This window comes from Podarcis vaucheri (assembly GCF_965113315.1).
Source record: "Podarcis vaucheri genome assembly, chromosome: 14".
NCBI lineage: Eukaryota > Metazoa > Chordata > Lepidosauria > Squamata > Lacertidae > Podarcis > Podarcis vaucheri.
In genome coordinates, this window is record NC_138752.1 from 10,660,880 (window position 1) to 10,688,033 (window position 27,154).

Consider the following 27,154-nt stretch of genomic DNA (forward strand, 5'->3'; position numbering starts at 1 on the left):
TCTCTGACAGAATCCCTGGTTCAGGTCTTTCAGCTTCTCGCCTCTTCCGCTTAGGGGATATTTAAGGGCAGTTGGTCTCTTTAATTGCTTGCTCTTCTGCCGTGTGTGGGAAAGTACTAACCAGCATCTCCTCCACAGGCTCATACCTGCCCTCCAGCTACTCATTCTCCCCATACGGCAGCAAATCCTCTGGGAGTGAAGAGAGCGAGAAGTCCCGAGCCAGCCCCAACATTGGCTGTAAATCCAGTTCTGAATCCAAGGCCCTAGACATCTTGCAACAGCACGCCAGCCACTACAAGAGCAAGTCCCCAACGGTAAGTGGTGTGCTGGAATGGGAGATATATATTCAGTGCTGTCCTTGGCACAGAACTATCCAGGTGTAAATGCCGTACTTTCCAGGCTGATTCTGGAACCGGGAACTAAAACATGTGGGCTGTTGCCAGGGATTCCCTAGCTTTTTATTTCCTGGAGTGGGAGTGAGTGAGTGAGTAACAAACATGGCTTGCAAGGAAGCCACAGAAGAGCTGGCCTCATTTAGGTACTTGGCTGGCCTGTTCTTGCAGATTCATGTCTGGGCTTCAGCATGTCTGTCTGGTTACTTTTACAGATAGGCGACAAGGCCTCTCAGGAGCGCTGTGGGGTGGGAGGAAGCAGTGCAGGCTGCAGCGGTGTAGGGGGCGCCAGTGGTGCTGAGAGAAGCGTTGACCGGCCTCGCTCCTCTCCTTCACAGCGTCTGATGTCCACACATCACCATCACCATCACCTGGGCTATTCATTGTTGCCGGCCCAGTACAACCTGCCCTATGCAACAGGTGAGAGCAATATGGGGCATTGGCATTGGAGTGGGTGGGTGGGAAGGGGAATCCAGAAACACTGTTGGTGGGAGTTGGGGGCTGTGGTGGTGGCAGAGACAGGTGCCATAGCAACTGTTAGTCACACCTTCCTGGGTGCCCTGCTGCTGCCACCTTACCCAGCCCTTGAAGCTCTTATGAGGCACTGTGCAACATCTCCACTGTAAACCTGAGTCAGCCATGTGCTGGAAGTTGCTTTAGTACCCCTCACACCATTGTGCATTATGCTTCTGCTTCTCTGCAGGTCTCTCATCTACAGCCATTGTTGCTAGTCAGCAAGGCTCTGCTCCTTCCCTATATCCCCCGCCCCGGAGGTGAAAAAGGTAAGGATGCCCCTGTTATGTCATTGGCTTGGGGAAGGGTATGAAGAGAGGCAACATCACAGGCTGCTTACATTACAGCCTGCAGGCAGAGTGGGTCTCTTTCTGGAATCTAAAGTAGGCTGCTAGATGGCATGTTACAATTAGTAACCAACAAGTAAAAGGGACTGGCGATTTACAGGGGGACCAAAGTGCCATACAGAAGCTTTTTGTGCAACCTGCAGCCAGGACATAGAGCTAAGTGAAACATGCCACAATAAGCACTGGGCCTCATGCAGCTCCGTTAATTACTTTCATTCCTGCACTGTGTGTGTGTGTGTGTGTGTGTGTGTGTGTGTGTGTGTACCTACCTACCTCCTGTTGGTCCTAACCCAATATTTCAAAATTTCCCAGCTGTGTCATGGCTACAGTAACTGTGTGTGATCTGTAGTGTTTTGCTTCTTCTCTGCAAGAAGCCTTCTGAGTCAAGTGCTTCTCCAACTGAGGATAAAAAGATTACTGAAAAAACTCCTAGTTTCTGGTTGCTGTTATTCCAGCACCATCATGTGGTTGAAACTGAAATTGCTCGAGCAGAGTTACATTTCTCCTTTTTCCCCCAACAGGACACATGATCGGATAACCTAGGCTATACTCAGTCATGTGACTGGCTCACATGAGGAAGCGCTGGAAATTGCATTAGACATCAGTTGAATGGTGTTGATTGTTCTGCTTGACGGTCCTGCCATAATGTGAGGCAGACTCTGCCCCCTCCCCTACCAAACACAAGCTGAGCCCTGTACGTGTGAGTTGTGGAGCTGGGACTTGCAGAAATATTTATTCACCTGACTTGGGGTTGACTGGCCAATTTCCAGAACTCCTCTGGAGCAGGGACTTTGTGGTGGTGGGCCAAGCAATGCGGCATCACGGGACATTTGGAATGCTGGGGAGGGAGGACACATTAGCCTTGGGTTCCATCCAAGGCTCTCTTGCTCCTGTGCTGCACCCCAGATGGCTACCTGGGTGTTGACGGAAGGTGAGAACATCTAGATTGGTGTATTTATACTTGTGATAAGTGGTCATCTGGCACAAGCACATATATGGGCACCTGCAAAGAAGACCACAGGAAAGAGACGATTCTGTTGAGTCAAGTTGTCCTGGGAAATGTGGGGGCGGAGGGGGGGGGAGGCAGCAGGGGCTGCAATGAGCACAAGCCAGCTATGTGCTCCTTTGGCAGGAGCAATACTGAAACTGTAGCACTTTGCCTCCAGGATTGCTGCACCCTGAAAAGCCCTCCCTTCCATTCACTGTTTTTCCAACACCTCTCCCTGCTGGCAGGTCATGTGTGTTGCAGTGGCAGATGCTTCTTTTGCTCTGCAGCACAAAAAATACACCCATTTGCATAAAATAGGGCCTTTTGGCAGGCTGGCCCTGCTCTCATTGGGATGGGTCTCTACTGCTGCCTAGCAGTCACCTGCTTCACTCTGCTGGAAGGTTACTGGCTGCCTGTCCTTCCCGTCTTCCCCAGCCCCTGCTTTAAAACAAAACACATATTTTGTGTTCATAACAAAAAAATGTGCTGATGGGGCTGGTTGAATTTCAGACATGCAGTTCTTTATTCTCCATACCTTGCAAGACCTTCCCTTCCCTGCAGGGAGTGAAGGGATGGATGTCTTGGCCTGTGATATTTGGATATGGAAGTTTTTGGTCATGCTGAGATGGAGAAGCAAGCCGCCTAGCAACTGGCTGCCCACCTTTTGAAAACCTGCAATGGGTGCGAGTTATACTGGCCCAAGGCCGTCAAAGAGTGACCTCTTGTTAAATGTCCCATGCCCTCTTCTGGTGCTAGAGGAAGCCTTCCCCTGTATCACAAGATGATTGTCCGGATTTCTTTTCCTTGGCCTGTTGCTTAGTGTTCCTTGCTGAAGCTTCTGCCTGGAGCACTGCCCACATTTATGGGAATTTCCTGCCCATTTCTTGCAGGGTGGTCAGCTTGAATAGCAACTGGGAAGGTCTGTTGTGCCCTACTTAGCTGATTTGTGTAAATCAGGTGCTGTGTGTCCCAACAATGCAAGCCTCCCCAGCTCAGTCTTTCTGTTCCTGTCTGTATGTTGTGTGAGGCCACCCTCTGCCTCTTGGACTTTGTACATACTGTAAAAAGGAATTGTTTGAAATCTGTTGTTTTTTTCTTTCTTTCCCAGCCTGGGAGTACTTATAGTTCCATTCATGTAGAAGTAGCCTCTTTGAGCTTGGGGAGAGGTTGATCCTTCATAGCAAAGCCTTATTTGCCTGCTGCCTTACAAAGAAAGCACATGATGACCTTTGACTCCAGGAAGGAAATGTGCTGTGAATACCATCTGCCATTCCAGACCGTGCCACTCAAGCACATCCCGAGAGCTCTGCCTACAGAAGCTCCTCAGTGGTGACTGGCTTTGGTATCCAAACAGGAAGTGCAGTGGGAAAACCTTAATGTGGGCATGGGAGATACACAGTCTGCTTTGAGGAGTGTTTTTCTCAGAGGTTGCTATCTTATCAGCATGTTGTCCTTTTACTGCCATGTGTCAGCTGTGTAATGACCTGAAGCTGAGATAAGGCTCCAGTGCTTTTAAGCTTTGTTCAGCATACACAGGAGGATACAAAAATTGTTCTCATAATGCAAACTTCCAGGCTGGTTTTCAGCTATGAAAAGGGGACATATGATGTCCAGCTGGTCTGAATGCATTGGTGCCCTCTTCATTCCTTTTAGTCCAGAGTGTAGCAGGAGGAAGGTTTCTATAGAAGCACCAACTTGTAATCATTTCTATGCTGCATTCCTCAAGGTTTGAGGAAGTCACTTCCTCTGTTCAGGTTCCCTTTTGCCCCTTCACTTTAATTAGTACATTTCTGACCCTGGAAAAATGTCTGCCTCAGCATCAAAGTCTTTTTTTTCATTGGAATTGGTATGCTAAGTTTTCATTTAGAACTTGCAGCCCATGCTCTATAAAAAAGTGTACATTATTTGCTAACATTTGGGTTTTTTATGCACACTTAAACACACACCACCAGTGCTGTGGGCCTCTGTACATGCAAGGTACTGAGAGCAAATAGTTAGAAGAGATAATCACAGACAACAGGTGGATCCTCTTTTGATCTCTACTTCTCTCAGTGCTGAGGAGTCTCATTGCCTTTTAATTTTTTATTGTCCTGGCCCTATTAAACTGGAGCCAGATACAGCATTGACTCTAGACTGAGCCTAGATAGCTTAATCTAGATGTGTAAGCACTGTGTACTTTTGTGCTAGAATGACTGCATCACTGCTTATTTTTATAGAATTATTCTATGACAGATGGAGATTTAAGGAGCAATGCAGGGTACTGACTACTGGATACCTTTTCAGTCACTTTTTTGATTGCACTAAATTGCCCACACGTAAGGGATAAAACCATTTTATATATAAAAAATGCAATCATTTCAAGCTCTGTTCTTTTCAGAGTACATGCAACCCTAATGAGGGTTCTGTGCTTAGCACACAGTGCTCACGGCTAAGGTGACACTATGCTACTTTTAAAAAGATTCTTAATCAGATCTTCAGTGATCAAAATGAGGCGGAATGGTGCTAAAACTAATCAGATAGTGCTTTATCAAGATGAAAAATTGTGTTCTGGACAAAGGTGTAGGATATGATAGAGAGCCATCCAATATCAGCATCATGGAGGAACCCATGATGATTGAGGAAACTATATGTTAAACCTCTGTACTGCAACATGTGTACGATGGTAACAAAATCAAACAGCAAAAGGTAATAAAAGAACAAACTTTTTCAGGGATAAGGTAAGTAATGTTCTTCAGTGATCACTGTTAGGGCCCTGTTTCGCAGTATTTTTATTGCTGACCTAGGGACACAGAGGAATGGGTTGAAGCTTGCAGATGAAAACATAATACAGTAGCACCAGTTCAGAAAAACGTATTTGAAAAACCACACAAGACTATCTGGACAATCTCTCAAACTAGAAAAATATGAATGGGATTCTCACTAACTAAGCATTTGGTGGAAGTAAGAGGAAAATAAAATTTGCTGATTACACCCATGGTATTCAAATGGAGACATGGGCCATTTGAAGAGGCAAATTACTTTGGCAAGGGAGCCGAGACAAGTGGAACTTCTCCTTTTGCAAAAGAAGCTGGTACATTAAGTAGATTGCTTTTCCAGTGACCTCATCTTCGTAATCAAGCAGCTGCTTGGTTCTAGAGAGGGTTTGTGTGTGACTTCTATACTTGTGCCTGCAGATACTTGCTCAGACTGGATACAGTAGAGCTAAGGGGTGGGGACGGAAGCTCAAACTGGATTACATACAGTGTACCACTAACTGGCAAATACTCATTAGCAACAAGGAGGAAGGGGTAATTAACTGGCTGTTGTAGCTTGCCAAAAATGACACTAGAGGGTAGCAAGAAAAACTTTCTCATTCACTGGATTTGTTTGTTTTGTTGTTTTGCTTTTTAAAGATAATCATGTGTATGAACAGAGAAGTACTTTAAAGTTGCAAGTTCAGTGAGTCACTAGTGTAATATTATTATGAGAAACAAATGCAATTTAGGATCTAGCTGATCACAAATTACTACTAATAGAAGTACTGGCATTTTTATGTACCAGCTGCAGCAAGGACACAAGTGCATAAAATACAAAGTGAACAGAAATAATTTCGAAATGCCAGAAATGCATTTTGGCAGTTCTGACAACCAGGGGCAGGAGGTTCTGTAATAGGGCCTCCAGAGCAAGATACAAATTGTTTCATAAGGGAGCATAATAAATTTCATGTCCTAAGGAACCTTACCTTTTCCCATAGTTTTAAGAAATAGGCTGAATGCAAATAAGTTCATGGACCAATTAGTAACTTACTTAGCAAGTTTCCTATGCCCTGTATAGGGATTCTTCTCCCTATTTACACAATATTCACCAAGTGCTTATAGTCCCACATAAAGCAAATTGCCATTTGTATTTACCATCTTTTCTTTTTCACCAATGAGCATCTGTGTATGAATTACTTCTGAAAACCAGATCATGGTAGACATTGAGAAAATGTGTACAATGAGTACCTGGACTCTAATGCACTGAAAGTACCAATGCTTAATGTTGCAAATTCCTCAGTAGACACCTAATCCCTCTCTTTACTCGTAATACAATGCCAGCTTCCATTGGGTGGGAGGAGACAACTTAAGTTTATTCCCATACATTCCTCTCCAGAACCCCAATTTAAACACTTCCCCTTTCAAGCAGTAGCCCCTTACCTAGGTGAGAAACATACTGGCCACTTCTGGGGTAAGACCCCAGAGGATTCTGCAGAACTCCACCTATGAAGACTAAATAGCAGATACCTAGCTACAAAAAAAGCATATTGCACATGTATTCCCTCCTAAACTGTCTATATTTTTGCTTTTTTGTAACAGTTGAATCATCTTAGCAAAAATCAATATAAGCAAGTTTGGATACCATTGTTTCACACTGACATCAGTTAAACAGACAAGGAAAGTGTTTGAATCGTATGTTATGAATGAAGCTTGAAAGAACTGGCTGTTTAAGAAAATGTAAGCAGGATAGTTGTCTTCCATTCTACAAAAGAAAGCCATTGAAGGATGAGATGAAGCTTCAAGCACCAAATAGTTTTCAGAAAAGTTTCCTAGTTGTTTATTCAGCATTAAGCACTAATGCATGCAGTAGTGCTTAATTCCTAGTGGGAGAGCATAGGATTGCTTTGTTTATAAGCATACTGCAATCCATTCCTAGGTTTCTCAAGAAAAGCTGGCTGCAAGGGCATCAGTCAGAGCTGCCAGCATAAAATTTTCCCATCACCAGCTGGGGAGGCTAGATTTGAGTACTTGTTGCTTTATCCTCTAATTATAATTTTCACCATTTATTCAAAATCTCCACTCAGAGTTTTACATCCACTTCCACTACAGAATGCAGTGAAAAACAGCAGAACTATTACAATTCTGGGAAAGGGGTGCTTATGCAGTTCTTTCTCTCTAAAAATCAGGGTCAGCTTCGCATGTTTTTTGAATGCCCCTTTTTATTGAAAGCTGTACTAATGCAGTGTTAATACTAACCTAATAAAAAGGCTAGAAAGAGCACAAAGCTTCTCAGGAACCCAGTGTTGGTTACTCCAAGGGGTACCACCTAGGCTTTGCTAACAGTGTTACTGTTCCTCGCATCCCTATGCCCAAAGCATGCCTCCTGCTTAAGTCTGAGTGAACACAAAAGTATACAGTTATTTAAAATGAAAGCCAAATAACCAAATGAACAGAAAAGCCCAACGCTAATTTAACAAGTCAGATCTGTGTCCCTCTTCACCTCTGAGCTCCTTGCCCATTGGGTGGCTGGACAGGATGGCTGTCCACTAGGCTAACCAGCAGACAACAGAGCTGTATGAAAGGGCTCCATTTACCTTCCATTTACTATTGTGCGATTACATGTGCAGACTTTATATTATTCACTAGGTAACACATTTCAATGGAAAAGTCAACTCAGAAGATATACAGGTCACTCTAACAATAAGAAATGCAGTTTCAGTCCAGAAGAATTTTGTTTTTCCTTTCCTCCGAAGAGGAGTTTTAGCCCCCTCTCGTCTTTGAAGCATGTTCGGGTCCCACTGAAGTGCTGCACTGGGTCTAATCATCATCAGAAGAGACCTGATCCAGGGGGTATACCATGAACAACACATCTGGTCGTGATGGGACACAGGGATGGCCAGGCCTCACAATTTCAAAGCCCAAAAAACTGAATGTCTTCAGTAATGCAGCTGCAAAGACAAAGATTGGCAACATCAGATAGGTGTGGTTGTAAACAAGCTGTGCTCCTAATGCAAATTCCATGACTTTAATTGTATACAGAAAAAACCATTCAACAACAGTCTGTGAAGGTTGAAAAAAGTTTCTTCCCTGGCTCGGAACTGTCTAGTAGGTCTTGCCATATTTCATACCCCTTTTCTTGTCCATTCTGTGCTGCAATCCTGTTGGTTACTGGTTCGTAATACCTGTCATCCTACTCAACAATAGTTCAGTCGTATTTCTTACCTCTCCCCCACTCCCGCCAGCCACCAAAAGGAAAACACAATGTTACACTAGAAAGAAGCAACTTGGTTAGGTGGTAAGGATAGCCAAACGCCAACCATTAATGTCAAGTTCACACGTAATACTCAGCCAGACCTCGGCAAAGAGTGAACATGCAAGTATGCAGATACTCATAATAAAAATCCTAGCCACTTCACTCTTCCCCCTGCCATTGCATTGCACAGAGCTAAGCCATCATTTGGCTTAGATCTGGACACAACCTAATAGTTTGCCTGCCCCAGACAAACCATAAGCAGTAAGTCAGGAATGAAGTTTGGCTATAGCTCATGCTTTGTGGGGAGGCAAGCCATAATTCAGCTGTAATGCTAAGACAGACCATGTCTTAGCCCTGGGCTCTGCAACAGGGATGATCAGGGGGAGGAGTGGCTGGAATTTTACTGCAAACCCTGGTACACTCCTATGTTCACACTTAGCTGTGGTTTGGGCTTAGTGTACGTGCGGATCAGGATCCAATAATTACATTGATGAACAATCCTCTTTTTAAATATAAAGTCTGATTTTGAAACTGATAATCTAAATACAAACCTGAAAAGACCAGAGTCCTGGAGCCAGATTCTAGACTACCTCTAACAAAAAAACTCCCCAGAACAGTTTTAATCAATATGCAATTTAATTCCTTTGCTTCTAGATAAGCTTACTGTGAACAGGTCACTCAATGCACAAAAGAAGCAATTCAGAGGAAAACTGGCATAGAAAGGATTTGCAGTTCCTCTTATAGTACTGCCACTGTTACAACATGCACCTTCAGTTAGTAATTATATGCTTTACACTGAATCCCTAAACTTCCTTGATTTAATCTTCTATCTATAGATGCTTAACGCATTTTCTTAAGGTCTGGAAGAGGACAGAGGCATTGAAAGTCCAGTTCGTCAACCTCACTTAAACCTGATTTAAGAACTTGGGCATCCAGCCAAATACAGCTATTGCACAGACATGCAAAGCTAACAAGAGAATGTTACTTCCTTTCTCATTTGAACCAAAGAACTGTAGTATTCTGACTGGAAACATATGTAGCAATCTTATGTGTAGTTACCCAGGAATAAGCCCTATTTTGAGCATTCTGGGTAAGTTGCACTCAGTCCTCCGATATTTCAAGAAATGCTATAACACCATTCAGACTATCCCCAGCAAAGCCCTTTAAAAAAACAACACCCCACACACATTAGTTTAGAATACAACACTTGGCACCTGCAGGAAAATTTACCCCCAAAAGTAAGGGCTACTCTTGCTGCTCTGCAAGCCCCAAGGTTAAGATTGGTGGGGATAACAAGAGGCTAAAGCACTAACCTCTGTCTTCTCTGCTTTTTCGGAAGCAAATGAAGACATAACTTGCTTTCATTTTTTCTTCAGCAAATTCCAACAGTGCTAATAATCTGCCAGGGGAAAAGGAAAAAAAAAAATCACATCATACAGACACCATTTCCCTGAATTTGTTAGCTTATTGTAGGGTCTTCAATGTGACTGTCATTCACCCCAACCCACTAATTTGCCAGACTGTCAGAGAAGACACAGAAGTGCCAAGAAAAAGACCTTGCATTTTTTTGGGGGGAGGGGGGTCAAAAGTAGAAATTTAACATGGCTGCTAATGAGCATATGCACAGCAGCACACAGGAGGAAGGCAAGATGTTACACACAGGTCCCATGAGTTGTAAATATAAGTTCCAGAAGGGTATGTTATTGTCACTAAATCCTTCAATTTCCTTGGAAGACCCCAGAGAGATGGAATCTGTTGCACAGGTGGGGATAAATATGACTAGACTCAGGTCACTTTATTTCAGTAAAGCCAGCACACACAAAAATGTAAAACCACTTAAAACATCACAGCATGGACATCAAGTAAGCAGGACTCTTGGGAGGGCATTCTGTAAATGGGGTGCCACTACTGAAAAGACCCCTCTCCCTAGTAACCACCTCAAGCTCACCCTTAGACTAGAGCAATGAAACCCAACACATTCCAAAATACTGCAGATTCAGGGGTTGGTCTACTCTGCGTAACCCTCATGCCAAATTCTGAAATACTGTACAAGCCAAAGCACAGGGTGACCTCAGCCCTAACCCTCTGCTTAGCCAGGCATCGCTTGCCACTGATTTAGCAGGCTGCAGTTAAAAATCAGGCTTTAATCATTGCTTAAGTGAACAATGGCCACAAGAGTCAAAAGCAGCAGCAAGCAGAGATTAACTTGGAAGGGATTTTGTTAATATGATAATGATCCATTTTAATTATAACCTTCAAGCTGCTTATTTTAGCTGGCTAAAAATAAACAGTTATGCAATTGTACTGAAACCATGCCAACAGTAGAAGTACTGTCAAAAGAGTGCTGTTAAGAGGATGGGATGAATGGGCTGACACATTTATAAAAAGGAAATATAAAGGATAATTTGCCCTTAAAAATTGTGTTGTTACCTTTTTTTGGATATCAAGTTATCCGTGTACTAGTGGAGCCCATGTGCAGGAATCCAGGGAATCCAAAGAGGGAAGAGAATGTCTTCCAACACTCGCAGAGAAATATGGAGCAATCAGACATATCCCTCCTCCCACAGCACCCAAGTACAAGATAGTGGGGTGCTCATTTCTATACTTACTTCCCTCAGTGAAACACAAAGGCCAGCAAATCCCTCCCAGTTATCACCTGGAGGGATAACTGGTTTCCATTTCAAAGCAACTGAGATGGGAAGGAAATGGGTTCTACAATAACACCCTTTGGTGAGCTGTCTGTACACAAATTTCTACCCCCGCTCTCTAGTCTGAATTCTCCACAGCAACTAGGGGAAGGGACAAACCAGGAAATACTTCCATGAGTTCTTAATCATGTGCTCCCTCTCCTTCAACCTGAATTTCAGTCTTAAATCATTATTTCAGTCCACCCAGCAAGCAAAAAGCAAGGATAGGACAAAGAAGGAAAACAGATTACCAATTCTGATCTTGCCAACTAAGGGTGGAATCCCAAGTTGGGCAAGCAGACTTCTACTTGCACAATGAGACTTCAATATCCTCTCCTCCCTGCCAGCACACCACTATAATGTTCTCAAGGTTCCCCTTCACCTCCAGAAGCAAATTTTGTAGAAGGCTACAGGGCTAGGATGGGGATAGCTCAGTTAGTGTGTGGTGAAGAGGGTAATGAAATCACACTGCACAAGCAGAAGTCTGTTCTCACGTTGAGATAGTATTGGATACAACTCAAAAACATGTACTGTCCACAGTATATATCAAAATATGATAAATTCAGCATCTGTCAAAATGGGTAAATTCATTAAGAATCGGTTACCTCAAACTCAAACAAAACTACTCTGGCAGGGAACAAGAAGGTGCTGTCTCTAAATTAATCCCTCTGAGGCAGATACAAGCAGCATCAGATGTGGAGGGAGAAAATAGATGAATATATTTCAACACTTAGATATGAGTTGCTTGAGTTTAGAGGACACCAATGATACAGTGTTAGAAACATATGAAAGCTAGAAACTGAATGGCACCTTAAACGTAGGCTATGGGAGCTGCAACAGAATGTCTAGGCATGCTTTTTTATAACAAGAATACAAAGCTGAAAATGAATGAACTGCAGCTGAAACCTTATATTCATTTTTCACTGCCAAAAACAAAGCCATACTTCCCCTGCCTGCCCCCTAATATTCTTAGGAGGGTCCCTTCTCCAGTCATCAAAGTGGCTGGAAGTGGGGAAGCAGAAAAGGGTCCTCCTCTTATTCCAGCAGTGGCAGTTTTAATCTGAAATCTTAGGCACAGTACTGCTCCCAGAGCTCAGAAACTGCTCACGTTCATGAAATTCCCTGTCACAAAACATGCCTAGACCAATGGGAGCTTCAAAGGCTGCATAGATATAATGAGTGTAACAGAAACCTAGTGGCAGGGTTTATTCCACCATACAGCTGGACAATTTTTTGTACAGTGTCAAAAATAAATTGTACGGTAAGATGTTAATTTTTGCAAATTAGGCATATGGGATTTAATAAGGAACTAAGTAGTTTCTTTAAAAAAATAATGAGAAAAGACAGAAAATGAAGATGAATACTGGTGTCTTTCAAATCATCAGAACCTTAACAGTGTATTATACTATATTATAGCATATAATGAGGCTAACTACTTAACTAGTCCAAGGCATTGATTCATAGTGAATTGTACTTAAACAGTATATGTCATTACATCCCAGCAGAAAACTGCCATGGTGGTTCCTTTCACATTATGCTAAGCATGTTAAAATTTCATTTGTTTCAAGATGCGGTAGGGGAGGTCAGCTTCAAAGTTATGGTTTGTGGGGTAAGGAAGTCTCCAAACCCAACTATAAGTTAAGTAAGAAAGATAACTTATTCCCACCCCCATTCTTTTCAAGGCACCTCTATTTTTCTTGGTCTCTTGTTGTCCTTCATTTTCACAAATTTCCTGTCTTTTCTTCTTTCCCTGTTCTTCTTTCCTTCCTTCCTGTCTTTCTACAAAAAAGTTGGGGGAGGGCACTGTGCTGGCCACTTGTACAGTTGGGGGGGGGAGATTATAATAAACCCTAGTGTTTGGGGTTAGCAGTGAGGCAGCCAAGCATGCTGATGACAAAATTTGTTTAAAGTGGTTAAAAAAACAAAAATTGCAACGCGCTAGCTCCAAACATTTTTCTCCCATCTGGGTGAATGGGCATTAGAAAAGCAAATGCAATTTAATGTAAACGTGTGTAAAGTGATGCACATAATTTCCACCAGTTTTTCCTGGATAGATGCTGAGTTACTGCCTCTATATTCCCGGATCCCTCTTTTCAGCAATTTCACACCAAAATTCTTTTTAAAATGTTCGGGTGGATGGGAATCAGGTCTGTCCATTCTTTATGTCAACAAGGCCTGGAATTTCGCCTCTTGTCCCCACTTTTTGCCTCAGACTCCTTTCCTGAGAAAGTTAGTTTAAGCAGAGGGATCTGTCCCACATTTTCCACTGTAAAGACAAATGCAAATAAATTATCCAGCTTCTCTTGCAACTCTCCTTTTTCCCCTTCAGCACACCTTTGACTCCTTTGTCTACAAGCACTTTAGTAGAGTATGAGACTTAATCTCAGGGTCGTGAGTTTGAGCCCAACATTGGGCAAAAGATTCTGGCATTGCTGTTGGTTGGACTTGATGACCCTTGTGCTCCCTTCCAACTGTGCAATTCTATGATTCTATAATACCATGATAGCTATAGGCTCAAACACTTACCCTTCTTTACTCCCATCAGCTAATACACCATCAGGGATTTCCACAAAAAGACTCTGATTGGATAGCACTGCATCCCAAGAGGAGACCTTTACTTCCGTAACTTTGTACTGGAAGTGGACAATGTGTGGTTTCCCATCGTGCACTGGAAGATCTTGGTTAACAGTGAGCTTCTCATCCTTAAAGAGTCACAGAAAAAGATTTAAAAGTGTTAAAAGGAAGTGCCAACGAGAATATAATATTCATTTTTTCTTCACTGCCATGAGGACTAAAACCTAAAAATACTCTATTTTTAAAACAACTACTGAATGCCAGTGCTTCTACTTAATTAGAAAGTTTGCTCAGTTACAGCTTAAGTTAATTTTCATAAGGCACTATTACATATGTTGCTTTTGATGACGCAGTCCAACATCTCTGAAGACTGGGTCTTTTGATCCCCAAATAAAAGTCCTATCCCCTGGGCAATCTTCAGGTGGGTACACCTTACAAAATAACTTTCTGCCAAGAGAATTATCAAAACCTGAACAAACTTTTTGCCCTAAACCACTAGACATTCTCCTGGATAACTTAATTTGTGGCATATAGAACTGCACAGGGAATACTTTAAAGCTCTGCTTCTTCATAAGCATGGGATCTTCTCTTGTTCAAATCAGAAAACAGGACAGTAGCTACAAAGCAACTATTGTCAACTGTGTGGGTTGTTGCTTTTTAAAGAAAAACAGCCAAGCGTATTTTTTCTCCATTTCTTGACTGGATACAGAATATGATCCAACTATGAACTTGACAGATAGATGTGTACATTTTAACAGAATCTTAAAAGTCACATTGCACAAGAAGATTAATGAGGTCCAGACCAGTCACCCCTGTAAGTTAATTAAATATTAATAAAATAGGTTGTGTTACAAAATTAATTTTTGTATGAAGACTTCAAGCACCATCTTGGAAAACACACTCCCACTTCTGGAATAGCTCTTCTAAGACCACACCAGCAGTGATTTCCGAGTATTAACTAAAAGCAAATATATCATCTTCAAGATTAGTTTAAATCATATAAAAACCCAGAATTAATCAACCAAATTAAAAACCCCTCGATGGACTAAATATTTTTTATTAAGTATTTTAATCCACTGTGTGACTAACACCCTAGTATTACAAAGATTACTTGAATGGCAACTCTGCATTTCAGGAGAATCTCACTCAACTGCTCTTCTCACCATGTTTTTGTAGTACAACATACTGAACAAAATGAGTGTTGTTACTTTGCAAGCTTCAAATGATGAGCGGTTGTGTCAGAACAATATTTAAATGAGTTGTGTAGGGAAGGTGAATATTTCCCTTTGTAAAGACACAAATATAAGGAACCATTTGCAATCAAAAAACTGCTCAATTCAACATGGGAGGCAAAAAAAAAATGAAAGAAAAGAAATCACACCAGCAGCATATGATAACCAATATTCACAGGCATTAAGAACTAGTCAGCCAGTATTCTTTGGTGAGATCCAGAGATGACTATGAATAGGCCTTTTCTACAGCAGAGCTTCAACACTGTAGCTTCCTGTTTAACACTGGCCTACAACATGGCATGTTTGCAAATATAACTCTTCTACTCCTGGAAAGTAGGAAAAAGCAAAACTTCAGAGACCAGATGGCAAAGGCTTGAGATTTGCTAGTCACAGATTTATCAGGATCCACAGTACAAAATGAGAATGGTGAACAGTTTCAACCAGTCAGAATCAGCTGTGGCTACTGGTCTCTTCAGATTAATCTATAGATGGCTCTGCAGCTGCCCACCCTTTCCAGTTTCTAATCTGAATACTGAAAAGAAATTCATTTGCCTCTTTATTCCTTTTTCATGGCAATAAAACATTCAGAAACCCATTCTATGAGTCAAAACACTAGCTTTGTAAGTGTTATGGAAACACAACTCTGGGGAGAAGAGCAGTTGGGTAATTATTTAGAGCAATCCAGAGGGAGAATTGAAACCTAGTGTTGTTTACTCCATTATACACACTCCAAATCGGTACTGGCTTGGTGCAGACTACCATTTCGCTATGCTTCCTATTTTGTTGTATCATAAAAAGCAAGCACTGGGGGGTGCTGAGAAAGGGTACCCAAAGTCCATTATTTGAAGAAATAGCCCAGACTGCAGTACTGGAAGTAAATGCTTGACCTATTCTGTTTGAAGAGCTTTAAATTAAAGAATATCCATTGCATTCTTTGATGTGTGTATTCTTGAACATAAGTACATTCCCTCAAACAAGGCTTATTTAACAACATCCAAAGACGACATCCCAACCACACAAAAAAGCTACATCATACAAAGGCAATCAGTCTCTAGACATTAAACGAGGCTCACCTTATATATCAAAGCTGAGAGAGAAGGATCCCTGCCAACCCCTCGCCCACCGGGGATCTTCGACAGTGGGTGAGGGGCATCAGGAGCACCACAGAGGCCCTGGGACAATGTGCCTGCAGCACTGTAGTTGGGGGCAGTTACTCAAAGGCAAAATACTACTGGAAGAGAGAGGAAAAAAGCACAAGGTTAGATTTGCAAGGCCGGACAGGATGCAGCTGAGACTCCAAGCATGTCAGCTTAGGCTGGGCCCAATGCATTCTGCAGGGCCGGCTGGCCTGCCCATGAAGTGAGGTGGGGCTGTTGCCTCAGGCGGGGGCTGCTGCGGCTGCACCCTGCTGCTGCACTCTCCCCGCTGCGCTCGGACTGCTGCTGTGGTTGCAACCTGGCTGCCAGACCTGCAGGGCACAGCAGCAGCAAGAAGGGTGCAGGACCAGACATGTAGGGTAGGGGGCAGTGGTGGCAGGGTGTTTTTCCTCAAGCAGCAAAAACGTCCCAGGCCAGCCCTGGCATTCTGGGTAGGCAGCTCTTAGACAAGTGGCAGAGAAAATGATTCCTACTGAACAGGGAGTGTGAATAGCAAACCCCTTCTATTGGCAGAAGTCCCAGATGACTAAAAACACATGATCAGATGAGCATACGTTTTTCAATAAACAACTAGAAATAGAGCGACAAGATTCTTGAAGGAGCAGAGTTAGGTTTCATGTTTTCAGAAAGGGAAAGAGAAGAGCGCTGGCACTTCAAACCTTGTAACACATTATTCTTAGTGCAATGCTGCCACTCACAAGTGATCTTATCTGATGTAAATAATAATAGATGTGGTCCCTTTTGTTACATGAAGGCATGAAAGCAAAGGGGAGGGGAAGCATGCCAGTGCGATTTCAGATGTTATAAATTATTCCTGGATACTGCAGGTGCCTCAGATATGGGGACTGCCTGAATCTCCTTTTTAAAAAAGTCTACCCAAGAGAGCAGAGTCAAATTAGTCAAACATATTTTCTGTCCAAATGGCTCTTCACTGGGAAAAAATCAAGACAAATGTTGTTCACTTATCTCTCTGAAGGTTTCTTTTTGCCTAGCACACATTGAATAAATTTGTCTCTGCACCCTCCTACAGGTTTTTTAATGCTTCTTACAATGTCTGAAGCAGCTCTGAAATTAGGAGCTTTCTGTCTTCACTTTAATAAAACATGAACAGCACACTTCCCCATTTGCAATTTTGACCATGGTGAAGTTACCAGAATAATATAATTAGCATTTCTTTCTAATCAGTTCCTAGTTCCTGTAGATATTTCACAACAGCAAATGCTTAGTGTTCCACCTGTTCTTTTACCACTGTACTCAAACAAAGCAGCACAAGATTACCATTTAATCATTTTGGTATGCTGGGCCCTGACATAATGCTAGGTGACAATAAAAATAATGCACAGCCAGTAAGAAAATATGCTCAAGCTGAAATAACTATTGCACTTCTTGTTCTATCAGATATTTAATGATGCCAAATATTTTGGCCCACTTTCTGCCCCATCCCATTTAGGGAGTGGAATGGTATTTGTCCCAATGTCTTGATACAGGGAGACTATGAAGTGAGAGGCCTGTGTTCCTGGGTTCCATTTGCAGAAGCACACCAGTGGACACCTTGTGGGAGTTGCTGAGAGCTGTCTATTCCTGCCACATGTATACATGCCTGTTGCATGTCATATGGGGCTCTTCACAATGACACTGTTGTATTTGCATTTGACATTTGTGTTTTTCAATTATGGCCTTGCACAGTGCAACAAAGGGGAACCTTGACCCTGGCACTGAGGTAATACTGCCAATCAATGCTGCCCCTTCCATAGCACACCAACTCATTTAGCACCACATAACGGGTGGCGCTGTGGGTAAAAGCCTCAGCGCCTAGGGCTTGCCGATCGAAAGGTCGGCGGTTCGAATCCCCGCGGCGGGGTGCGCTCCCGCTGCTCGGTCCCAGCGCCTGCCCACCTAGCAGTTCGAAAGCACCCCCGGGTGCAAGTAGATAAATAGGTACCGCTTACCAGCGGGAAGGTAAACGGCGTTCCGTGTGCTGCGCTGGCTCGCCAGATGCAGCTTTGTCACGCTGGCCACGTGACCCGGAAGTGTCTCCGGACAGCGCTGGCCCCCGGCCTATAGATGTGAGATGGGCGCACAAACCCCAGAGTCTGTCAAGACTGGCCCGTTCGGGCAGGGGTACCTTTACCTTTAATATCTATACAGGTATGGCTAAATAGCAGCAGTCCTCTGCACTCATATGGAGGGCAGTCCTTCCAACAGGTGCAAGGCCGTTTAGCATCCTATACATCCCAGACACTTCTGTACTAAATAGAATTAGGGCCTTTCCAGCACATGCTTTAACTGCTTCCATACATTATCTCAATTTTTTTGACAAGACACCTGTAATTTATGACAATTGTTTATCATCATCATTTTACAGAACACTTGTTATAACACAGAGACAGAACAATTCTTTCCTCCCAGGATGGGCAAAACAACCCCCTATTGAAGGAACATAAGCCAACCTACTAAGTGGTTTACTTGAGGCAATGTTACAAATTCGTTACCAAGGAACTTTCAGGCTCAGAGATCATGCTTCTGACCACTGAAATAGGAATGACTTAAAGAGTCTGAAGGTACCTGCTATACTATGCTGTCTTTCCTAGAACGTTTGCGGAAAAACAGGTAGCTTTTCAATCTTTCACTCTGTTCTGCAGTAAGAATACTTTCTATCTGAAACTTCCCAAACCAGTTCCCACATGCCAATGTCAAAGGGAGCTGCACATACTTTACAGCACTGAGCAGAGCTCAGACTCAACAAGTTTCAGCTAGAAAATGCAGTCCTCACATGCCAGCTATACTAATTTCCAATACTGGAGCCCCAAGCTAACATACCCTGAACAACAACTAATTAACTTTACTGAATCCAAGTTAAATTGACTGTATGCCCAACTTGAAAAGCAAATTGCTTGTACAGAACAAACAAGCATTCTTACAGAAGTTAATTCTGCCCATGAAGACTGATCCAAAGCAGCTGTATTGAAAGTGTCAGCAACTGAACTTGTATACATTAACTCGGTCTGTCTTCATCACCCATATACACTGCAACAATTAACTGAGAAGCAGCTCTTCTTTTGTGCTGGTGTCTGGTAGAGACTGGTGAGGCGAAACACTTGACTGTGCATCTCTTCCCATCCCCCTTTGGCCTCCTAATATGGCTGCCAGATGTGCTTGTTTTCGCCAGTCAACAATACAGCATTATTGCTGCTGGAGGAAGCTTAAATAATCTAGTGAAGTGGTGAAAATCAAGATTTGTTTTCCCATAAAAAGCAGTTCATTCCTGAAGTGCAAGGTCGTATAAAGAACCTTGGAGAGATGGATTCATCACATCTCTGACTAAAAGATGTGCATACCTACACAGGCATATATACCTATATTGAAGTTCCTGCAGCCCAACGAAGGGCAATTCTGCACCAAACAGTAGCTGTACACATTATGCAAATAAGTATAGTACATCTGCATATTTTGTGGAATAGTCTCCTTCTGCCAGTCATGGGGGCTGCTATGCAGAACAATGAAGCCCCACCCCCCTGACTAGTGGGAATCTTGCTCAGCCCTCTCTGGCTTCAAAGTGTTCAGGCAAGGCCCATAAACTTTCAAACTCACCTCCATAAGAAATTAAAACTTTTTAAAAGGAAAGCTGAAATTTTCAGGATACTAAATGTTTTGTCCAGTGATGGTTTCTGTGCTTTTACACTGTAAAATCCACAGAACCCTGAGCTTCTTCAATAAAAGGCACATATACCACCATTGTTGTGAACCTGTATGGAAGTACCACCTAATCTGTGGTATGCATCGCTAACTAGTACGCCTTCATATCTTTAGTCCAAAAAGTGGAACTTCATAGCACTTACACTGCATGCTCACCATTAGAAAAGCACAAGAAACGTCTATCTCACAAGCAGAAATAAAGGAATCAGAACTTAAATCACTCTAAGGATAGAGATGGAGTTAAAAAGGCGTGTTATCAAGCCATCATTGACCATGGTGGGCGTACATTTCCCCATTTTAAGGGGGCATTGTAGTGTTTCAAAACAAAAATCTGCAAAATATGTTTGGCCAGAAAAATAACAAAATCAATCACACAATCTTCAATTCTCTGAAAAAGAGTAATGTATGGCTACAGCCTAAATAATAAGCCATACTGTGTTGATCTGCCATTAATTCAACAATTTTCATACATCACAAGGATATGATCAGCCTACCCTAGTCAACCTCCAATCCCTCTTATTGGGATACTGGAATCAGAAATTACAGGAAAAAACACTGTACACATTATATTCATGCCTTTGAAAAAGGTCTATATTCTGAAACAATCAAGATGAGAAAACAATCTGTATATGATACACTTGGATATTTGATTGCATAGATTCATCCCAACTGGCAATTAATGTCATCTGATATATTCATTCAATGATGAAGATAGAAAAAAGTCAAGTATTGCTTCTCCAAAGAAGGGCTTTCATATCATAAAACAAGAGGCAGAAATTCCAAGGTTCCTGTGAAAAAGCAAAGCTGAAATAACTGGGTCAGTAACAATTGGTAAAATTAAAAGACCAACCACAGATTACGTACATCATATCAACTGGAAACCACCAAGTGACGGAAGACAGAATACAACGGAAATTGTAAGTGGCATGGACAAAGAAGCCCGTGTGCATGAGTGAACAGAAGGTTCACTGGAGCTCCATCCGTTGTTTCAAACAGTACCACCTAGTGTTCAGAACCTCATTCTGAGATGCAACACCACCCGCAAGAGTTAACCACAGAAATAACTTAATTACCAAAATGGCAATAGTATGTACACAAAGAAATCAACCAATCTATCAGCCAATCAAGACCTAGGAATCGAAGTAGAGAGGATAAAGTCCTATCCAAAGTAATATTGATTCTGTTTTATCCACAATAGCATAAACTGCATTCATAATAGCTGCAGACAATCTAACCAAGGAAAACAACAATACCCATCCAGTTGTAGGCTACATCTAGGAGAGTGCATGTGACCCCCCTGCCTAGTAGCCTGCGAGGATCCCTGCTAGGTAGAGAAATTGTTTTCCATATACCACACAAAGAACGTAAGTAGACAAGTGGACTTGTACCACTGGGGATTCGTTTTTAAGGCTGTTTCAATGTTCTTATGAGGAGCTCTTCTGCACCCTAATGTAAATAATCACTATTAGGCTGTAGCAGAAAAAGAACTTTTGAGTCTTTTGTTAACACTAAAAAAAAAAGTGCTACTTCCAGAATGAAAGAAAGAGGAAAGGCCCAGGAAACTGATAAAACACCAGAATGCCACTGGGTTAACTGTGGGGACTTCCATTATGGAATGCCCTATCATGACTCTGATAGTTTAAGTAAACAGAGTTGCAATTGTGAGCTTCACAAACATCCTATTTGTGCACTCTATGAATGTTACAGAGTACAAATTATACAATTTTGCTTGCATACAAATACCAAACCTGGAGCACAGAAATGGTGAGTATAAAGAATTGGAATCCTAGAGTCAGAAGAGACAACACAGGTCACCAAAGTCCAACCCCCAGCTGAGACAAGTAATCTGCTGTTACAGCATTCCTCATAAGTAGCCATCCAACCTCTGCTTAGAATCCTCTAACAAAGACAAAGACCTTCCACCATAATTTGTTCAATTGTTGAAAAGGAGTTCTCCTTGATGTTCCCTTTCCTGCAAACTGGAACCTGTTGGCTCAGGTCATGCAAATTTGCCCTATGATAACAGAAAGAATGGGGAAACTCAGGCCAAGGGGCTCAAAGCAGCCCTCCAGGCCTTTTTGTTTGGATCCTCAAGACTCCTCTCAAGCCCCACACTTTCTTCCTACATATTCATTCAGTCCTAGCCTATTTTCTCCTTGAGTGTTGTCTCCTATCTAGGTGTTCTTGAACTGTGATCATGTCTGCCTAGAAAAATGATAACGGATTAGGCCCCTTGCGCTGAAAAAGATTCACCACCCCCCGATCTATGTGAGAGCCCTTCAGATATTGGACAATTACTATTTTACTACTTCTTAATGGTTTCTTCTCCAGACTAAGTATACCCTGTGTGCAATCCACACACAGAGTTGACTCTGTATTTTTCAACATCTACTGATACATCTTTTCAATAAGATACATACAAGGGTACAAGCAAAAGCAATATTTACCGTAACTGGAAATAGAACACTAGGTTCGTCAGCCAGCCAAAATTTCAAAAGAAAAAACTAGCTGTGCTGCCAGGTAAAAATGCATTCTAGAATGCAGTAATGTTTTGACGTACTAAACTTGATGTTTTTACAACAAACATATTATTTAAAATAGGAAGTCTAAAATTAAAGGAAGTCTAAAATAAAGCTTTAATGCTTTATTTCATGATGCTCTAATCTGCCCTGGGACCTTCTGGTGAAGAGCAGGTAATATGAATCAAACAACAAAAACAACAACAACAGGATCTTACACTTTGAAGCGAGAGTGATACATGCAAGGCAGATTGTTCATAAACTCCAGTGTATGTTAAAGAGGATCACTACCACACACCACTATTGCTGACCTAATTTCTAGACCTCTGAATGGATAGAATTACTTAACCATTTACATAACACAAGAGGCCTTAAGTAGATTTTTAAAAACATCCTGATGAGTCTCTTATGTTCATCTTACTCAAATTTAACAACACATCAGAGCCCCTTATCCCACTTTGCTGTACTGTACATTCTGAATAATGGAGAGTAAAATAACTTTAAGATTGGATTTGTGCTTCTTTGGAAGTTCAGCTGCATGTATGTCTTGGACAAAGCTAAGAACTCCTTCCTTTGAACAGCTGTAAACAAAGGGCCTTCCTGTTTTGCAAAGCATCGAGTTTTTCCAGACATGCATGTAAGCACTTGCCAGCTCAAGTGACAATCTGACTTCAAACTTTTAACTATTTAATTTCAAATTAGAAACTAACATTTTATGTTGGAGAAAAGAAGCTGCATGCCTGAGAAGGCTGTTCCCCAAAGCATTTTAAGCAGCCTTCTTTCTGTTTTAAAATCTGGGCTCTGTTGCCAGGTGGGCTATTCATACATTGGCCTTCCCAAAGAAATATTTGCCTCTTTGAGTCACCTGAAGACATTTTTGACTTTCAATTACTTTCCAGTCTACGTGTGTGCAAGTGCACATACATACACAGATGAACCCAGAGCTTTTTCAAATAGCCACTCTTGGGGAATATACATAGTATATAAGAGCTAGCAAATCTATGTAGCATATCTGGCAAATATCTGCAGGTTTCTGTCTTGTATAAAGAGTTATTTATCAAAATACAGAGTATGAGTGGCTGTAGTGCAGTTTGGAGCACAGCTAATAGCTGGATGGAGGCCAGTATGATGTGGACATGGCAGAGGCCAACAGTGAAGCTCACCAAATGCCATGAGCAAGTCTATGTCTCAGCCTAAACTTCGACAAAAGACAGTCACACAAGTAACTGTAAAAGTGCTTTGTAAATATTCTGCTTAATCTCCTGTATTTTTCTCCTTAGATTTCCTTCAGGCACCTTCACTCAACTCACTTTTGGAAGGTTTGTTCCTACATCTAATTGCAATTTGATTATTGACAAATCACCACAAGCAAAATGTGGGGTGCAGGGTAAAAACTATCACAAGACCCGGAGAAGAAGTGCCTACTCTAACTGGTTGTTAAGAGTCCTAGTGCTAAAGTCTGAGCACACTAAAAACAACAACCCCCTCATGTACTGCAGTTATTAACCGCCTTAGTATAGCTATCCAGTTTTGGGGGTAATTCTGTGTTTCCACAGTAGTACAGTAAACATTATTTAGGCATACCCTAGGGAAGCTGGTTATTCATCAGCCCCAGATACCTAACTATTCAATTACAGAACCAGACCAAACCACAATCCCTAGAGTGTGCGTCCCCCTAACTTATTTGTGCATCCACCTTTCTTAAACACGGAGCATCCATGAATAACACAACTAAGCACCCTGATGCTGTTTGGTGTTCTTACAGCCATTTTGAATGCAATGTGATGTGCTGTCACAAACCTTCCCAAAGTCTTCTGACCAATGGTGTACCAAACCATTATCTGAGTTTCTGGTGCAAGAGTTCTATAATCACTATACCTGTTTCCTGTACCATTTCCTTATCTATTTCCCTCCTATTTGATTTGCCCCTTACTCTAACTTGTTAACATACTATGAGTGCACCCAGTGAACAGTCTGGGAACACCTGATGCTTCAGTGAAACTAAGCATCAATTCCTGGATGAGGAGGCTGTAAGGGAGTCTCCACAGAGGCATCTGTGTTATGCCATTTTAAAATGCAGAGTCACCCCATGGATTGGAGAGTCAGGATCTTAGCTTCAAGGGGGCACGGGGGGGGCAAGAGTGGTTACAGGATTTAACCGTGGATTGCAGAGACGGGGGTGGGGTGGAGACAGGATGGCAGTGGGACAAAGCTGTCTCTACCCATTTACCAGAGGCTGAAAAGGGGGAAGCGAAGACGAAGAGGAAAAAAGCTCTCTTCGAAAACAAAGTCCTGCGATCGCGGTGACAACAAAACATCCGCCACTCCTGGACGGTTCTGGGGTAGACGTGCAAATCCGCAGCAGGCGCCCCCCCCCCACCCTCGGTCCACTGCCGCCCCCCACCCGCCCCTTTTGCACGAGCGCGTGCACAGCGCCCCGCGCTGCAACCAGCCCTTCCCACCAGCGCGGGCGCGCGCCCACTAAAATAAAATAAAAGCAAGCCCCGCCGCCCCCTCCCCACACGCATTTCGCTCTCTGGTAACTCCACCCCCCCTACCCCCTCCATTTTGTATCATCCGGGTCTGTTCTGGGGTTACTGAGGGTAGGCCGCTTCCAAAGGCAGGCCACGATCCTGAAAGGGCGGCGACGGTGAGGAGAGGAGATGCGGGGCGAGGTACCCCCTCCCCCCCGTCCGCCGCTTCCTTCGGGGTCCCTGAGGCGACGTAGGCCGAAGCCTCCCCTCCTCCGCCCCCTCAGTACCTGTCCTGGGTGTTTATCATCCTCGGGGCTCGGCAGGGCGGAGGCGGGGGGGAGGTCGGGAGGAGGCGCTCGCTTTCGGGCCTCACAGCAGCTCCTCCCTTCGCGAGCGCCCAGCTCCGACTGACGGACTGGCAAAGCAGGAGCGCGAGCCGCCGCCGCCGCCGCCTATGATGCCTCCGCCCGCCCCGTTACTCATCTGCATAGCCACGCCCCCCCGCCAGGCTGCCTGGGAAACAGGCCGCTCGAAACAAAGGCGCGCGCGCGCGTGGCGGAGGGGGGCGGCCGCGCGTACTGCGCAGGCGCGAAACAAGTTGACAGGCGGCACGTGGACAGTTACGTGGGCTTTTTTGATCCAGGGGTTGGTAGAAGTGGGTTGTTCCCTGCGCGCGCCTGTTTGGGATCCACACAGCCCCGGCTCGAACGCTGCGCGCGCCTTACCTGTTGCTCTGCAATGCCACCTATTCTTATTATTCTGGATAGTTGGCCTTGGTCAAGATTTGACGTTTTCGTCCCCAAAGAGTTTTTGATTTGAGTTTCTACTGAAATGAGGCTGCATTTTAATGTTGTATTTTAATCTTGTTTTTAAGTTTTATTTCAATTCAGTTGTTTTATACCTGGTGTTAGCCGCCCTGAGCCCGGTCTTGGCTGGGGAGGGCGGGGTATAAATAAAATTTATTATTAGTATTGTTATTATTATTATTATTATTGATGCTAATGCAGCAATAAGTTGCGTTCTCAGGTTGGGCTGTGCTTCTTTAGCTTGAGAGCTCGCCTCTGAGCGAATAAGTGCAGGGTCCAGGCACGTGTCGCTGTGCACCATAGCTGTCAACTTTCAGATTTGAAAATAAAGGATCAGCAGCCTCGAAAATAAGGGATCAGCAGCCTCACCTGTCCTGGGGACAGTCTACGGGATATCTAACAATCTGGGATAGCAACGGGAAAGGGCGGGAAACGGCGCTGGAATAAGGGAATTTCCCGCAAAAAAAGGGAAGGTTGACGGCTATGCTGTGCACGCGGAGCTCATGGCCCATTACGTTCAATGGAACCAACTCCCAAGTACTTGAACATAGGTGGCTGGGTGGCCACGCGTTTTACTTTTTAGAGGGCAATCCCGTATTTGAGGGCATCCCCTATTTTTAGGGCCGTCTGCTCAAAGTCCTTTTTAAAAAATGAAGGGAGAGCAGGAAGGGCCACCAGCAGTCAGCACCTGGATAGCACACTGAGCAAGCACACAGGCCACTTGGTCAAAGTATTCTCTGTTAAGGTGGGAGGCGACGTGCATATATTTGAATTATAGTAAATTTTTTTTCATAATGTGGATCTATGGGTATAAATTAGAACAAGCAGTTCGAACATGCAATTTTAATGCAAATCTGTTGTCACCCTTTTTTTCCTGCAATGCCTTTCCTCTTTTAGCCACCCCACTTAATATAGTTTTACACTGCCACTATCGCCCCCTCTTGTTTTAGTTTGATGTTTCCTTGGCAACTACCTCAAAAGCTAACTAGACTAAGGTTGCACACATTTAATTAGGTTGGGACCAGGAGTAAGATCATCTGAACACAATTAAACTTCCCAGGAAACATGCATAAGTTTGCACTGCCTGGCTGCAAAGCTATGCACGCTTCGCTTTGAGCATGGCTGGTCTTTCTAAAGTTGCATAGGATTAAGCAGCACAAGGTCACTGCAGGATGTGACCTTTGCCCTGCTACTGGGTCAAATGTGCTGTGCAAGCAAGCACTTGTCATGGGAATCCCTCTTCCGTCTCTTGACACCCTCCACTGAGCCGCAGCCAGACACCAAGTGTTAAAAATGCCTCTCCTTTAATGCTGACGATACAAACTGACTCTTATAAGAGCTGAAGGCTTAACGGTGACAAGCAAGACAAAGGCTTCTCCCATCACAAGAGATCAACAGCCTAATGCCTAATCCCATTTGCCATGAGACAGGGAGGAATTATTTAATGGCCATTCGCACTTATTACATAATAGAATTTGCTAAAAATATATTCTAGGGGGTATCTGATCTCAGATGAAACCACCACAGGAAATATGTGTCCTGTTGCTAAGAAGAAAGGAAGAGGAAAAGGGAAATCTAGTAGGTCTTTAGAATAAGAGATTCCAATAACTAAAATAGGAGACAGGAGCAGGAAAGAAAAGAGCACTAAAGGGGAGAATAAAACAGTTGTTGATGACCACAGGGATTGTAAACCACCATGCGGTCCTCGAATGAAGGACAGTATAGAAATTTAATAATTAAAATTTATATATTTGTATGAGAGAGGAGAGAAAGAGAGAGAA

At 43.1% G+C, this 27,154-nt stretch overlaps 2 protein-coding genes across 4 annotated transcripts in view; one reads left to right on the top strand and one right to left on the bottom strand.

Annotated features, from left to right (window-relative positions):
- ZNF609 (zinc finger protein 609) overlaps positions 1-3,321 on the top strand; it is a 120,127-nt gene extending 116,806 nt beyond the window's left edge. For 2 of the 3 annotated variants that reach the window (XM_082198289.1, XM_082198290.1), the window contains exons 7-10: positions 139-314; positions 608-812; positions 1,096-1,174; positions 1,774-3,321. In XM_082198289.1, the coding sequence (XP_082054415.1) occupies positions 139-314; positions 608-812; positions 1,096-1,169 (455 nt within the window). In that variant the 3' untranslated portion in view covers positions 1,170-1,174; positions 1,774-3,321. The remainder of the gene's footprint in view (positions 1-138; positions 315-607; positions 813-1,095; positions 1,175-1,773) is intronic. The other variant, XM_082198291.1, reaches the window with a different exon arrangement.
- Positions 3,322-4,984: 1,663 nt separating this feature from the next.
- OAZ2 (ornithine decarboxylase antizyme 2) lies at positions 4,985-25,054 on the bottom strand. Its single transcript, XM_082198881.1, is given in 6 exon segments — positions 4,985-7,923; positions 9,542-9,627; positions 13,442-13,617; positions 15,795-15,875; positions 15,877-15,949; positions 24,855-25,054. Coding segments are annotated over 6 exon segments (567 nt in total). The 5' UTR covers positions 24,875-25,054; the 3' UTR covers positions 4,985-7,792.
- Positions 25,055-27,154: the final 2,100 nt, after the last annotated feature.